The sequence below is a fragment of the Zophobas morio genome, unplaced genomic scaffold (assembly GCF_036711695.1).
Source record: "Zophobas morio isolate AGI-343-1 ecotype UQ-CSIRO unplaced genomic scaffold, CSIRO_AGI_Zmor_V1 ptg000052l, whole genome shotgun sequence".
NCBI lineage: Eukaryota > Metazoa > Arthropoda > Insecta > Coleoptera > Tenebrionidae > Zophobas > Zophobas morio.
Genome location: NW_026972157.1, coordinates 318,704 through 332,708, shown reverse-complemented (window position 1 = coordinate 332,708; position 14,005 = coordinate 318,704). Strand labels below are relative to the sequence as shown.

The following is a 14,005-nucleotide window of genomic DNA, read 5'->3' as shown; positions in this document are numbered from 1 at the left end:
TTTAACAGAAACCGAATATATTTTTATTAAAAATTTATTGTTTTATTATGTGGAAGACTTCGGTTTATTACCACTTATAACCCCTGAGGTATGCATAAATAATTTTTTTAAATGTAAGCAGCGTTTCAAAACCTATTTCTCCTAGACTAATTTTAAAGATTATCATAATTTCCTATGCAAACTTTATACCGGTGAATTTTCTTGCGCTTTCTGTTTCGGTACTTTTTTTTTTAAAAACTCATTTTTTTAATAGTTTATTTACCATACAATTATACTTTTGTTGTAACTCCCAGAGCCAAATTTTATCCTGTGTCTGGTTTACAACGGATTTATCCCGATGGCTTACTATAATTTATTGACTCCTAAACTTCACCGACAGAGATGCATCCTTACTTTTGACAATTTACATGTCTCTCGTAATGTGTTAAAAAAATGTAAAAAATATATTATTACCATAGATAAAGCTCTAGAAAAGGTTTCGTAATTTTATAGTTCGCTAAATTTTCATTACTATTTTTTTTTTATTTATAAATACTTTTTTTTTTCGTTTATCACTTTAAAGCTTAATATTGAGCCGAGTGGTTTATTTACTATATACCTCCACAATATCACATATTGTTAATTTAAGCTATTAAAGTGTTTTTTATCGAAATTTATTAGTATAATGCGGCAAAATTATATCATATAAGTTAACCGCACGGAGCTGGAGTCTGAAGTCTTGTTTTGTGTTCCACTGTTTCAATATTAGTATTACTTAATTGGCAGTTTATAAATTAAGTTTTTTGTATTTTTGAAGGTACTAAAGAATTAATATAAAAGCCTGATTTTATCTTGACAGGTTATTTTTTTCTTAAAATTCAATTTGTAAATTTTTAAAATATATATAACCTGTATATTGACTTTATTATCTCTTAATTTTAATTGAACTTGTTAGCTTATTAATAGTACTTTGTTATTTAAAATAATTTTAAGTTTTAGTTGTAGCATAAAAACCTGCTAACTTCGTTTCTTAATAATATTCGATCTAAGAGCATTTTTTTTAAAAGGTTGTTCATAATTGTCAAGAACAACATGGTTTGAACTGGTTATCACCAGAATTAGCGTCTTCACTATGTGCAATATTTCATCGTCAACAGAATGCTGCAAGTTATTTTGAAGAGATCAAGAGACTCCAAGTCGGATTTGCGAATCACTGGTACGTTTTAAATATTTAACTTTTTCGTATGGCAAAATTATATATTATACGCTGACGCCTCTAAAGCGCATGTTATAAAATGCTCTTGGGATTGGTTTGTTTAGTTTAGTTTTATTAAGGAACTATTATAGGTATTTTTATATTTAATTGGAGATAAGTTGAACTATTTTTTTATTTCGTTCTTTTCGGTTTTGCCTGTGTTGATCTAGCTTTGTTCAGGAAACTTCTGTTTCTTTGTTTATTTTATTGGATGGTAAAAATTAGTATAAGATAATTACGTATCTAAAAGTTTTTAAGAGCTTTAGAGTTTGTTCCAGTTTATATTATAGTTTAAAAAGGATTTTAAAATAAATTAAAAAAGGTATTTAGTAGTTATTATTTCTGTGGAACATTCTATAGTTAGTAAACGGATCTATAAACTTTCAATTTTTATTTAATATATAGTTTTAATACGTAACACATTCAAAAAGAACTGTCTTTTTATCTAATCTAAATTACTGGAGAGTTTCAGATAAAAAGCCACAGCCCTTTAATTCTAGATTCCTCTTCACTTTTATTATATTATTTCAAATGATATGCGGTCACTTAAGTAAGTAAGTGTGGAACGAGATCTGGTGTTAGTACGTTTTTTAACGTGTACAGTTATTAGTCGTTAAAGGAGATCTCAGTTTGTTTGACCCAGAAAATCACTAGTTAGTTAGATAACCACCTTTTATGAGTCTTTAAGTCCGCTTCAGTAATATTGCAGTTTTCTTAAGACATAAATTTATGTTACCCTTTTCATCAAAATCTTATTCCTTTCTTACCTTTTCGACTTTTTTATTCTTCCTTTGTTCTTGTAAAAAAAGGCTTAATTAAAAAAATTTCTTTAAAAAGTTTTTGAAAGAGCGGGCTTCACGCAATATTATATATAGAAGTAAGTATAAACAAAACAAAGAAATTAATTACAATTTTATTATATAAATTATGAGCAACGAGCTCATTTACAGGAGTACTTCACTTCACTCTATTGAAATTTGGGATGAAGACAATTTGATTGCTGGAGAATTCGGATTTGCTATTGGAGGATGTTATCAATCGGCCTCTGGCTTTTCTAACAAAGCTTACAATGGAGCTGGAACTATTCAATGTGTCACTCTTGGTTCCAACCCTTTATCTATTGTGTATTGAATGCTTGTATTGACTTCCGTAGTAATAATGTCGGTTGTAACACAATCTGACGGAATTGTTAAAGTATGAAAGCATACATATATATATGAGTTAATAGAATATAAGAAAATAATTGATGGCATTTTTAGAGGTAACTTTAGTTCTAACCTGAAACTATAATCTGAGTATTTACTTTATAAGCTTTATAATTACATCCCTACCATAATTACTTTATCATAAGCTTTTGCTATCAATATGTCATTAATACTAGGTGCTGCTCTAGTTAGATTAGTTAACAGTTCACGTTAATCGCAGTACTTGTCCGCAAATTTAATATATACTTTTAAACTAACAACAATACATTAGGAATCATTTTAAAGGAAAACGGATTTGACTTTTGGGATTTAGGAATGAATTTGGAGTACAAACGCCGACTGGGTGCGCATGTAATCCGAAGAGAAGATTTTTTGACATTGTTGTGTAATACGAGAGACAGAGAAGACCTACCAGAGATGAACCAAATACTCAATAATAATGTTTTCTGTATTGATATAGTAAAAAGGCGTCTTTAAAGTAAATTCGGTGTTTATTTTAAAGCTGTACTACTGTTCTGTTAAATTAAAACAATAAATTTCAATATGAATAGTAATAAATTGTTTTGTATCTTTTATTTTATGTATCACTTTATAACTAGAAATAATTTAAATTTAGTAGGACATTTAGTCAAATATAAGCCGCAGAGGAAATACATATTCAGTTGACCTTTTTCTAAATTCCAATGAAGCCAGGGTGCTACAAAGAGTAGGCTTTCTTAATATAACCCATATTTATAACTAGATGTATTTTTTTAATAACTTTAACTTAAATTGTTGCAGCCTACATTTATTTATCATTGTAGTTTTGCTTTGGCCTCTTGCATTAAAAGCAGTAAAGAATAAGCCTATTTTTCCAAATATTTATGAGAGAAACCAAGCCCTATCTTTACCCCCTTGTATATTTTTAACAAGTCAAGCTAGTCAAACTTGCAGCCTGCTTAACAAGAAACGACGAAGGGGGAAGAGGAAATTAAAATAAACACAAACTATTAATAGAAAAATATATCTAGACCCTCAATTGACTTTTTTGTCAAAAAAATATTATAGATAACCAAAATTCAGCCCATTACGTTAAATGAGAGTTTTATAATCTTTGCAAACTGTTTTTTACTAGTACCTCCGTTGAAAACGTAAATGTATATACTTAATAATTATAATAGCCGTATTTAAATTCTTAAATAATACATACGAAAGTTTTTTTACAGTGTGCCTGTTTTTACAGGAAAAAGATCAGGAAAAATTAGAAGTCTTTATTTACAAAGGGTGTTTACGAATGCTGGGTTGGGTTAACGAACATTGAGTATTCAAGCCCTCAAACAGGTTCCCGTATAATTAACTTTTTGTCAAGATCTAATTACCCCTTGGGTTCGATTTAAAGTTAACTTTGTAATCAACCATAATCTCTAAGAAGGAGACCGTCACCACCGGCTCTAGCTCCCATTTCCCAATAAAATGCACCATTTTTTTCAACATCGCATTCGTTAAAAGGTACAGCAGTTTGTTTTATCGTACATGAGGTAATAACGCTCTTGCTAAAATGTCATTAACCTAAAAAGCAAAATCGCGTTTCATTGTCGGCCAAGTGCGAAACTTGTACACGCCTTCCTTTTACTGCCCAACGAAGGTTTGCTCGCTTTTTCACACGAAGGATGTCACACTTGGGTCGCTACCTCATAAGAAAATAACAAAAAAAGAAAGAACATAAAAGGATGGAGGGCTGATTTACTTGGATTGATAATTTTTATATATATATAATTTCCTATTATTCCGGAACATTTTTGTTGTACTGAGGGTTTAGTATGTTTGAGACACTTAATAATCATTCAGAATGTTATAACTGCATATTAATCAATTACCTCAAGAAATTCGTGAATTAGACTCCCATGTTTCTGTATAGATAATGAACTTCGTAAACATCTCAGTTAAGTTTGTTGCCGAAGTAATGCCCTTAATCTAGCAATTATTTCTTTGTAATTCTTCTTTAACATAGTGATAAGCGATATCAATATCTTGTACGCCTATTTGAAGCATCGGTTTCAGTATATCTTTTACTGCTTCGTTATCGGTATAAATTTTTATTTTGATATCAAAGTTAGGAAAAAGTTCAATAATTATAATTTGTATTGCAAGGGTGTTCAATAAAGCCTTACTTAAGGCAATATATTCAGCTTAAGAGGAGGATTTGTTAATTTTAGTATTGTCAAGATAGGAATACTATAGATAGGGCTGCGATTGATAAGTATAATATAGCCCACTGTGGTTTTGAAGTTGTAACTATTAGCTCGTGAGCATCACAGTAGCACTCTATTAGTATGCTACGTTGATAACGCTGGTTTTGAGGGTAATGAAAGTTCTTTGGTGTAGTATAAGTATTGCAATGTTCTTATTACATATTTCATGTGTTCTTCACTACTGCATTGCAGAAACCTTCCCAACATGGAAGTCGTGTATGTGATATCCGGCCGTGTGCTGTCAGCTATGTTTAGTAACGATCTAAGTAGGCTGCAGTGCACATGACTAGGACTGTCTTCCAAATAGGGTTTCACTTTAATGCTGGTAGAGATTGGTAATTTCAATTATGCTTGGTGCCCAATACGAAATTTCGATGCAATCGGTAATTTCCAGTTTGATTCAAGATCGAATATCTCTATAGTTTATTATGTTATTCCTAAGGGTTTTTTTTCTAAGTTTGTAGCATTCTTTTATACTGTACTCTGCTTTCATTTTTCTAAGGAAAGATTTAAGATCTCCAACTACAATACAGTTGTCTTCATATATTCCTACCTATGTATCTAAATTTGTAGTGAAAAACGCACTCATAAATTTTGTTCTGTATATATCCGTACCTTTTTAATATTGATAAATCTTTGTGAAAGAGCCTAGCAGAATTTTTAAAGGTATAAAGCTATGTTAATTTTTAAAACACATTTGTTATCTTTATTGAAAAAAAAAGGAAGTAAATATGATAGGTTGAACATACCTTCTTCGTAAACCGCGTCAACTATAACTTATTTTTTTTTGACGGTTTTAAATATATAGTCATAGGAACTAAACCTCGATTACACAAGGCTGAAGTCTAGGTAACAATCGACGAAACCCACCCACTCTTCTCACGTAGGAATTTGTATATAAATACAATACCGCAGGTCATACTCTAAATCGGCCAACAAATTACCAGTTGATAAAATGGGCTTTACATGAATTTAGAAAAACATACTACGGTTTCGTTAAGAAAACCAACGCTCTGATTAAAGAGCTGTCGGTTTATATTTAGCGCAACCAAATTTGGTATTGGGCATACGTGACCCCTTTCTAACAAAAGTAGTTGCTATTTTCTAAATTTAGAATTGTTTTTAATTGCGAAGTAGTTATTACTATGTCTTTTTCTAGGCCGGTCTATCGAAGGGAAGCGAGACCACCGCATTAGATATGACTCATGGTTGACGACTTATTAATCAACCTTAAGCTTTCCGTTAGCCTCTACGAGATTAAAGATGCAGGGGCATATGAAAGTTTTTATTGCAAATTTTTAATTGATTTAAGTGAGGTAAATTTTTTTTAAATTTGCGCAAGTAACTGTAGCCTTTTCTACTTAAATAGATGGGTTTAAAAATGAGTTTTTGTTAACTTTTTATAGTACCAGTCCTATTAGTAAACGTTTTGATACGGGCCGCAAACGAAATATTTGTTAATTATTATTTTATTTTTTTTTAAATTGCAAAAATTGTTCAATTATTATGTATCTATTAAAATACGTAGTGGAAAAGGACGTCAGTGATTACAAACTTTTTAGAGAATAAAGTAAAAGGTTTGGCAACAAGTCAAATTATTATTAGAGAAAAATTCGTTGTAGGGGATTTGCCCCCCTACTTTCAGCGCACTCAAATCGTCCTATATGGGAGAAATAAGCAAGTGATTCATCTTGTTAATTGCTAATAGTTATCTTTTTTAGCCTTTTGTTTTAATAGTTAGAAAGTTGCCTAGGTTTGGTAGAAATTCCAAGAGAATCATTGCCTGCTGTGAGTGGGAAAGAGGACTGGTACGTTTTAAGGTGCGCCCGTATATAAAAAATTATAAATAATTTTATTATTATTTATTTTACCAGTGTTTTTTATAAAATTATGAGCCACTTTTCTCTTCTAAATTATTTTGCTATTATTAAAACAATATTGTGTTTAACGGCAATTTTAAGAGATTTTGACACTGACATTCAAATCGCTGGGGAGGTTAAGTTACAAGTTGAAGCTTATAAAACACCTCAAGGACCACAAATATCCCTTCTTTTTCTTGAGGGAAGAAAACTAAATTTCACTGTTAGCAATTCAAGTTTGCTTGCCTATATTACTCTAACAGGTTTAGGATTTATAGAAACGCCAGTACATAGATGATAATAAACAATACTAGAGAAAGGCTTTTCTGTTGACTTGGGGACTGTGGAAATTACGAAAGGTCCAGCTCTTTTATTTAAAAGCAAGGAAACGTCCTTCTGTTTAACCGATGTGAAGGGTAAGAAGCAAATAAACTTCTTTTTTTGGAAGTTTGTATTGCTGTGCTTATCAAGGTTTTTTCAGTTTACTAATGTTGGCAACATTTTAGACCTTGAAAGCCAACAGATCATGGTCTGTCTGCATAACGTTTCCCCTGGGGCTTTGACCTGCGAGGACTCTCTTGTAGGAAAGGTGGAGAGTCTGGCTTTTCGCCTTTATTTACTAACCGGCACAACAAACAGTTGGTTATTCCTTTAAAATACATCCGTGTCGGCTCAAAAGTAACTTCATGGTACCCGCTAAACCGTTACTATCCACTCACCCTGGGCGATCCCGTCGGCACTAAAGTTCGAATGAAGCTCTTCTATTCGAACCTCCCAGTTCTACCCACGCCAGGTGCCTTCTTATGTTGGCGTTTATACTGTATAGCGCACATATTTTTTTAGCGTATGAACCGATTTGGGAAGTCGTAAAGGATACTCCAACGTTTTTAACTGAAGCGTTGAACGAAGAAAGTCGGAATAAGGAGGATACTAGCAAGATACTGCTAAAGGCTTTTCTCTCGAAGAATTGTCTCCGAATGCATTTAAAAAAACTTTCTGATTACGAGGTTTTTAACACCTGTGAACAGGTGATTTTCTTTCCCATTTTTTTCTCTTTATATTACTTGTTGGCAACTTTAGGGAGACAGTCTATTCCGTTCTAATTCCATAACCACCAAAACGTTTGAAGCGTTTATAAAGCGGGTTTGTGCCTAGTTTTTATATACGAGGGTTCTCTTCTTTAAAAAACATTTTTTTTGTGCCCTTCATAGGTTGGGCATCAGTATTTACGAAAAACCGTGGGCCCATCCATAGAGGCTCTTTTAAAAGAGAAGAAGTCGTGCGAGATAAACCCAAGTTTTATTAAGAAAGGTTCGTCTCTAGGGAAAAACCTGAAAACTCTAAAACGTCATGTTTGTGGTGTTGTCGAGACCATTTTAGCTTCAGGTGATTGCCGGTTGACCCCGTTTTCCCCCCGTGGTGTTGAGTTTTGCGTGTACAGTCTCCGAGTGCCCTATAGAGATCCGGGGCGCCATGTACGACTTGAGAAAGAGTGCTATGGAACGGTTCGGGCCAACTGTGCGCTACACGGCCGTTGCAGCTTTTCTGATTCTGCGGTTCTTCAGCCCCGCAATTATGGGCCCTCATCTTTTTGGCCTTGCTGATAAAATACCCGATGACAATGTAATCAGGGGATTTGACTTTTCGCCCCGCTACGTTCACTGTGCTCTATATTTTGCAGGTCTCGAGAGCTCTTACGTTAGTGGCCAAATGTGTTAAAAACGTTTTCTTTTTCGTCGCATTTGAGGAAAAAGAAGAATATATGCTGCCGATGAATCTCATTATTAGCAATTATACGGATAAAGCAAAGTTCTTCTTCGACCGGTTCTGCACCGACAGTCAGCGCGAGTGCAGTCCACTTGCTAATGGGGCCAAACGCTTAGCGTTACTGTACTTTGCCTATCTTGCTATATTCGCCTTCAGTATATGAACCTCGTTGAAGGCATCAGCACTTCGTTGCTCTCTTGCCTGACTTGAAAGCACGAGCATTGAAATGTACGGACAGTAAGCGCTGCCTCCAAAACCTTGTATGTATCGTAGAGGACCTGCAAGGTCCGACTTAACCCATTTAATCTTTCGCGGTTTATTGCTCAAATTTTAACCAACTTTGTTAGCATTACTTTTAAGTAAATTAAATGCTTTAAAACTCCTTTCCAAGAGGGAGGTTTGTCTCATTTATTTATCCCTTTACTTATTCTGACTCGACCCTATTATTTTATGCGATGCAAGCGAACATCTGTTGCCCCTCCCGGTCCTGTCGTGGAAAAGGCACCAAACCAGCATCCTGGAGAAGTTTTTACTTGGGAACATACTATGGATGAAGAAGCCTGTAAGTTAGACCGTAACGAGAAGTCGGTGGTTCGGCTACTGGTAAGAACAGTAGGTTTGTACGGCCCAGCTTTTGTCCTATCACTGCTGTTTTCAATTTCTTGAACTTTGCTATAGTGCATCACGTCACTATGCTTCTTACTCGGTACTCTGATTCTGACGGAGGACGCACGTTCGGGCCTGTGCTTCAGAATCTGAATGATTCTGTATTGGGCACATATAATGCGCAGCATACGCACATCGAAGCATCTTCGTACTTGATTCTTCTATTTTGTTCGAGTTCCTCATATTGCCCTATAATCCTTACAGGTTTCTCTCAGTAAAGTACTCTGAGCTGACTGCCTTTGTGAAGTCGCTGAAGTTGTTGGCGGAGCAGTGCGACAGCAGCGGGTCTACTCTTGAGGCTGAAGCATTGATGAAAGTAAAACTTTTTAATGCATGTTGTTGGAGAACCACGTATTCCCCCTTCTAGGAAGCCCTTGAGTTTGTTAAGTGGGTCAAATTGTTTGCCAGTAAGACTTCTACTTTTCTCGAAGCAGATTTTGAGTCTAGGGAAGACTTTAAAGATTTTAAAGCGGTATACACCGATACCTCCTATGGTTATTTCTCTCATCTGCTCATTGAAAGCAGCAGCCTGGGGAATTAGCACAGCAACCCGAACCCAGTAAAATGCACGACATGGAAGCCCTAACACAAGACTTTGATAGCCTTCTCGGTTAAGTCATAGTTGTCCATCCCTTTCTCTTACCACCCTCAACTCTTTGTTGAAGGCTTTGATGCCGGGCTTCAGGACCTTATCGTTGTCTGCGTATTTGTAGAAGAGAGTTCGCCTCATTCTTTGAAGGTACGTGTATAGTTATTGCGGAACAACTTGGCGTTCTCATGTGACCTGCCATGGCTTAGACTTGCCACCGTATACTGAAGCAGGCTCGCTCTATCCATGGTTACTGCTTTTCTGATGGTGCCCATGAGTGCAGCTGTACTTTTAACTCGCTCTTGGATGCCTTGGCCTTCGTATCCGCTGTAGCGTGCTTTTTGACCGTCAGAAAATGTTTTCTTATAGCTGCTACTTTCTGAGCAGACGCAGCACGCCTTACTGAAAGTTGACGTCAGTTGGCAGATGAATCAACCTAGTACTGAAGAAGCTTATGCTACTGAGTCATTGATCCTCCAGATGGGGTTCGGAATTAGCGGCGGGCGTGCAGAATGCAACCTTGATAGCATAACTGGTACTTGGTGCTAGACTTCTAGCCTTATCATAATTATTGTTCTTGGGACCAATTATAGGACGTTTAGTATACTCTGGGCCTCCTGTTCAGAGAGCAGAAAGTCTCAGGTGGCATACCTTTTCTTTTAGCTGTGCTGCTCTCGACTTACGCCCCTCTTAACGGCGCAGGGATGTCAGTGCCAGCGGGCAAGTTTTGGTTGACAAAGGTTGCTCTTTGCCCTTTTTCTGTCAAAAGCGCACATACTATCTTACGACATTGCAGACACATGGGATAATCTAGCTGAAAGCGTTACCAAAATTCTTAAAGTTCGTGCTAGGGAAGTAGGGGAGTTGGGCCCACCGCGCTTTCCAAGCCGTATATTATTGTCTTGTTGTGCATTCTTTATTTTTTGCAACTTTTTGACAGGGCTAAAAGTTGTTCAGCTTGACCTTCCTGGCCTTCCTGAAAGACAGTTTCCGCCAATAGTCAACGATCAACGTACCTCTTTACTGTCAACACTTTTACACTGCCTGCTCACATGTAACAGAGGGGCACCGAAATATGTTTATACGAAAGTTTAGGCTTCAGCAGAAAACGCTTCCAAGAGGTAAGGTTGCCTGTGTCTCTATATCCATTAAGGTTCGTGGTTTTCTGTTGTTGTGTTGCTGCAATTCGCCTGATCATATGATTTTTTTCTAGAATATGGAGAATATTCAAGAGAAAAATCATGCTGCCTTTTTGCAAGCTCTTCTTCTCTATGAAGAAATTATAAAACGCTGTTCCGCCTACTGGTATCCTTCAAAGCCTTCACATGAAATTCACCTCTTACTTTTTACTGAGGCATGGCCATGAGCTCAAATGTGACAACGGCGTTTTTGAATCCCTTTTCAAAGAGCTTAAGAAAGCCGTGGCCTTTGCGTTGATGTGCCACGAAAAACTGAAGGAGGCCCCGTGGGCGCCCGATATTTTAGAACTCCCGGAGGCCTCTACAACCCGAGGCGGCTCACATAATATACTCGTGCATAGAGGCCTTCGAGCGAAGATAGGGATCGACTACGGCCTCGTACTATCCCTCCCGGACAGTTTGACCGGCACGTTTAGGTTCCGCGGCAATGTGCTCCTGCGGGCCGCATCGTTGAGGTTCAGTTTGCTTCTTGTGTGCTACTGACAACTCTCTTATAGCGTATTATTTACAACAAGAAACTATGCGGACGGAGGGCAAACGCTGCTATGCCAAGCACTGCTCCCCAATTTATTATCTTCAGATTTGCAGCAGCTCAAGGCCAGCACACGAGACATTGGTTTTTTGGTGCTTCTGAAGTCGGGTAACCTGGAGCCAATCTCGCAGGTGAATGCGTATAAAAGACGGTGTTGGTGGATGGATTCTACTTATAAACTGCGGAGGCAGATTGTTAAGAAAGAGTTAAACTTCTACAATTTCGTTGTTACTCCTGATAATAACCTGGTGCCGTCTTATGAGAGACACACCAGAAGAATTCAGGTACCTCTTTTCGGCTGTTTGCTATTTTACTTCACCTTTACTCCAGCATAGTCAGGTCATTCGGAGATGTGGGCTTTGGTTGAAAACGAGCTACGCGCTATAGAATCACCAACCTGCGACGCTCCTCGCAGGCTATGTGAAGTGTGCAAGGAAGCACTTTCGCCGTGCAGCGACTGGGTTAGCGTGGGCAGTAAGTCTTTTCATAGGTACTTCCACTACTGCGTTCTACTAGTAAGTATGGCTGCCATAAAGAATTTTAAGGCAACACTTCACATGCGTCTGTTGCAAGCACAGCCTCATTGACCGCTGCTTCGTTGAAAGCCAGGACTCCAAATTCTACTGCACGGAAGACTACGAGAGGATCTTTGCCAAGGTTACTCCTCCCTTTCCCTCCCTTGCTGCTTCCTATTGCGTTTTATTAGGTCTGTGCCTCTTGTAACGGAAAAATTGATAAGCGAGAGGCTCATCTTAAAGCTTGCGGGAAGGTGGTGCTTCCGCCGTGTTTTTTTCATCTCAAGTCAACATTGTCATTTTATTTGTTTAGTACTTCCACAGCGACCATTTCTTGTGTGCTCACTGTGGCATCAACTTAAAAACCAACCCGTTTATGGAGGTCTACGGCCAACCGTACTGTCTGAAAGACTTTGAGGACTATATAGCACGCAGATGCGCCGCTTGTCATATGCCTATCGAGGGTCCTTATTCTTTCCTGCTCTGTTTTCCACTATGTTCACTCAATGCAGATGTTGAATTCGTTGAAGCCAAAGACAACTCCTGGCACGTCTCTTGTTTCAAGTGTGAGGTCATAACATCGCCCTTTGGCTCGTACCGAGCTCCGTGTTCTTAATTGACTCCCTCGCCTTCAGATTTGCTACAGTTGCCCAGAGGAGAACCAAACCTTTTACATTCAAGAAGGGAACCTTCTATGCCGCTCCTGCCGTCTAGCACAAGAGTCATCTAGCCGGCAATTACCCGGCAAGTTTTATAAAACGCCAACCACCCAATAAACTTAAGACACTATGTGTCATTATTCGCCTAATCAAGCTATACAACTTTTTACCCTGAAGCAGTCGTTCTGCCGGCTATTATTTGTTGTACTAAAACGGCTAATATAGCATGTGCTTTTATTCTTTCTCTTTTGTTGTTAAAAGGAGGCACAAAAATGGCATTTACAGGTCTTTTTTAACTTGTTATTGTTTATAATATTGCACAAAATAACTTTATTAAGGCGGTTCTTATAAATAATTTATAAACGAGACACGTAACAACCGTTATGGGATAACTACGAAATTTTTAAGTAAAATTTTTCCGATACGTAGTATTTCTACTAGCAGTTAGAAGGCGTAGTAAAAACCTCAAATATTACCTTTGTAAATTGTTTGGCACATAACGTGCGCGTTATATTATAATATGAGAAAGGCAAACTTCCTTATAATATTCACTTTAATAAAAACTGTTCCCGTGCAAACAAAAATTATAAGTAATTTTTTACTAGTTTTTCCTATGTGGATGTTATTTCCATGTCTCATTTTTTAAAGTTACGTAGCTTTCCTTTTACAACTGTAAACAAGTCCCTCCGTGTAGTCCTTAATCTAAGCACTGATTCACATTTTTAAGAACTAAGAATGAACTGCGTAGGTCACAATATAGTCCACTATCTCAACCCGCAAATTTCACTCACCTTGTACTAACTGAAGAGTAAATAACTCCTTTAATAATTGGCTTGAATTAATTCTAAGCGTATTGATACTTAAGAGGTTACTTTAAAAAAGACAATAAGCACTATAAGTTGATATAAGATTTGAATTATATGGTCTTGTTAAAAAGAGAGGGACCTGCCCGTACCAGTTGTTAAGAGAGGACAGCTCTTGAAACTGAAAAAATTCTGAGGTATCTTTAACGCTCATCTGATTAAAAATCCTGGCCTGACGGGGCCAGAATAAAATTTATTAGGGCAACGTTGAATTCGCAACCATTAAGGACCGAAGAAGAGGATCACTTCGATGAAAAGCAAACTCACGATCTTAATTTGCGTGCTAACACTCTCAATTGCTATATCAAGGCGACAAACCTCAAGCCCGGTATGGTGGTTTTACTTAGTCAACCTGCTGTATGGAATTTACATCAGAACTAAGGCCAACGATCTATTGGAGCACGTTGGCTTACGGTCAAGAGAAGGGTTGAACTTTTACAAAAGTGCTCCCTAATCTACTCTTCAGGCAGCGAGGGCATGAGTCAGAGAGCGCGGCGATACTGCTACTCTTGGGGGTAGAGAAATTGCTTAACACTTATATACTTGTTCAACCTCGAGCCGATAGCCTAATGGGACTTCATAGGCTTCCGGATATTTAAAAATGTGATACCAGCGCCGAACAATAGAGGGTAGTGATCATCGTTAAAAAGGTAAAGAAAAGGCAGTGAATTAAGGTCAGAGGGTTA

The 14,005-nt window shown here is 37.0% G+C and overlaps 1 protein-coding gene and 2 long non-coding RNA genes across 3 annotated transcripts; all 3 read left to right on the top strand.

Moving 5' to 3' along the window:
- LOC135142725 (uncharacterized) lies at positions 1 to 450 on the top strand. Its single transcript, XR_010282602.1, has 3 exons — positions 1 to 88; positions 146 to 218; positions 294 to 450. It is a non-coding gene; the product is annotated as an uncharacterized LOC135142725 (long non-coding RNA).
- A 201-nt stretch (positions 451 to 651) lies between these two features.
- On the top strand, positions 652 to 2,908 carry LOC135142749 (uncharacterized). Its single transcript, XR_010282620.1, has 4 exons — positions 652 to 838; positions 1,047 to 1,195; positions 2,167 to 2,336; positions 2,711 to 2,908. It is a non-coding gene; the product is annotated as an uncharacterized LOC135142749 (long non-coding RNA).
- A 2,981-nt stretch (positions 2,909 to 5,889) lies between these two features.
- Positions 5,890 to 12,596, top strand: LOC135142723 (uncharacterized). The gene is made up of 37 exons (XM_064074471.1): positions 5,890 to 5,986; positions 6,199 to 6,351; positions 6,408 to 6,490; positions 6,632 to 6,792; positions 6,844 to 6,945; positions 7,036 to 7,118; positions 7,169 to 7,322; positions 7,373 to 7,557; positions 7,610 to 7,672; positions 7,741 to 7,915; positions 7,971 to 8,152; positions 8,211 to 8,419; positions 8,472 to 8,581; positions 8,644 to 8,693; positions 8,759 to 8,912; positions 8,975 to 9,110; positions 9,167 to 9,278; positions 9,330 to 9,434; positions 9,485 to 9,572; positions 9,628 to 9,701; positions 9,761 to 9,880; positions 9,939 to 10,086; positions 10,145 to 10,193; positions 10,254 to 10,291; positions 10,348 to 10,440; positions 10,492 to 10,563; positions 10,613 to 10,704; positions 10,765 to 10,856; positions 10,906 to 11,205; positions 11,266 to 11,413; positions 11,474 to 11,566; positions 11,618 to 11,772; positions 11,828 to 11,939; positions 11,989 to 12,051; positions 12,111 to 12,261; positions 12,310 to 12,368; positions 12,433 to 12,596. Exons 6-37 carry the CDS (start codon positions 7,056 to 7,058, stop codon positions 12,571 to 12,573), a joined length of 3,786 nt encoding a protein of 1,261 aa, XP_063930541.1. The 5' UTR covers positions 5,890 to 5,986; positions 6,199 to 6,351; positions 6,408 to 6,490; positions 6,632 to 6,792; positions 6,844 to 6,945; positions 7,036 to 7,055; the 3' UTR covers positions 12,574 to 12,596.
- Positions 12,597 to 14,005: the final 1,409 nt, after the last annotated feature.

Bases quoted from the DNA above. Each gene is read 5' to 3' on its own strand.
- LOC135142723 (XM_064074471.1), top strand. From the start codon at position 7,056: ATGGTCTGTCTGCATAACGTTTCCCCTGGGGCTTTGACCTGCGAGGAC. The intron at 8,694-8,758 runs GTTTGTCTCATT...ATGCGATGCAAG, and splicing joins AACTCCTTTCCAAGAGGGAG to CGAACATCTGTTGCCCCTCC. The intron at 10,194-10,253 runs GTGGCATACCTT...TTAACGGCGCAG, and splicing joins CAGAGAGCAGAAAGTCTCAG to GGATGTCAGTGCCAGCGGGC.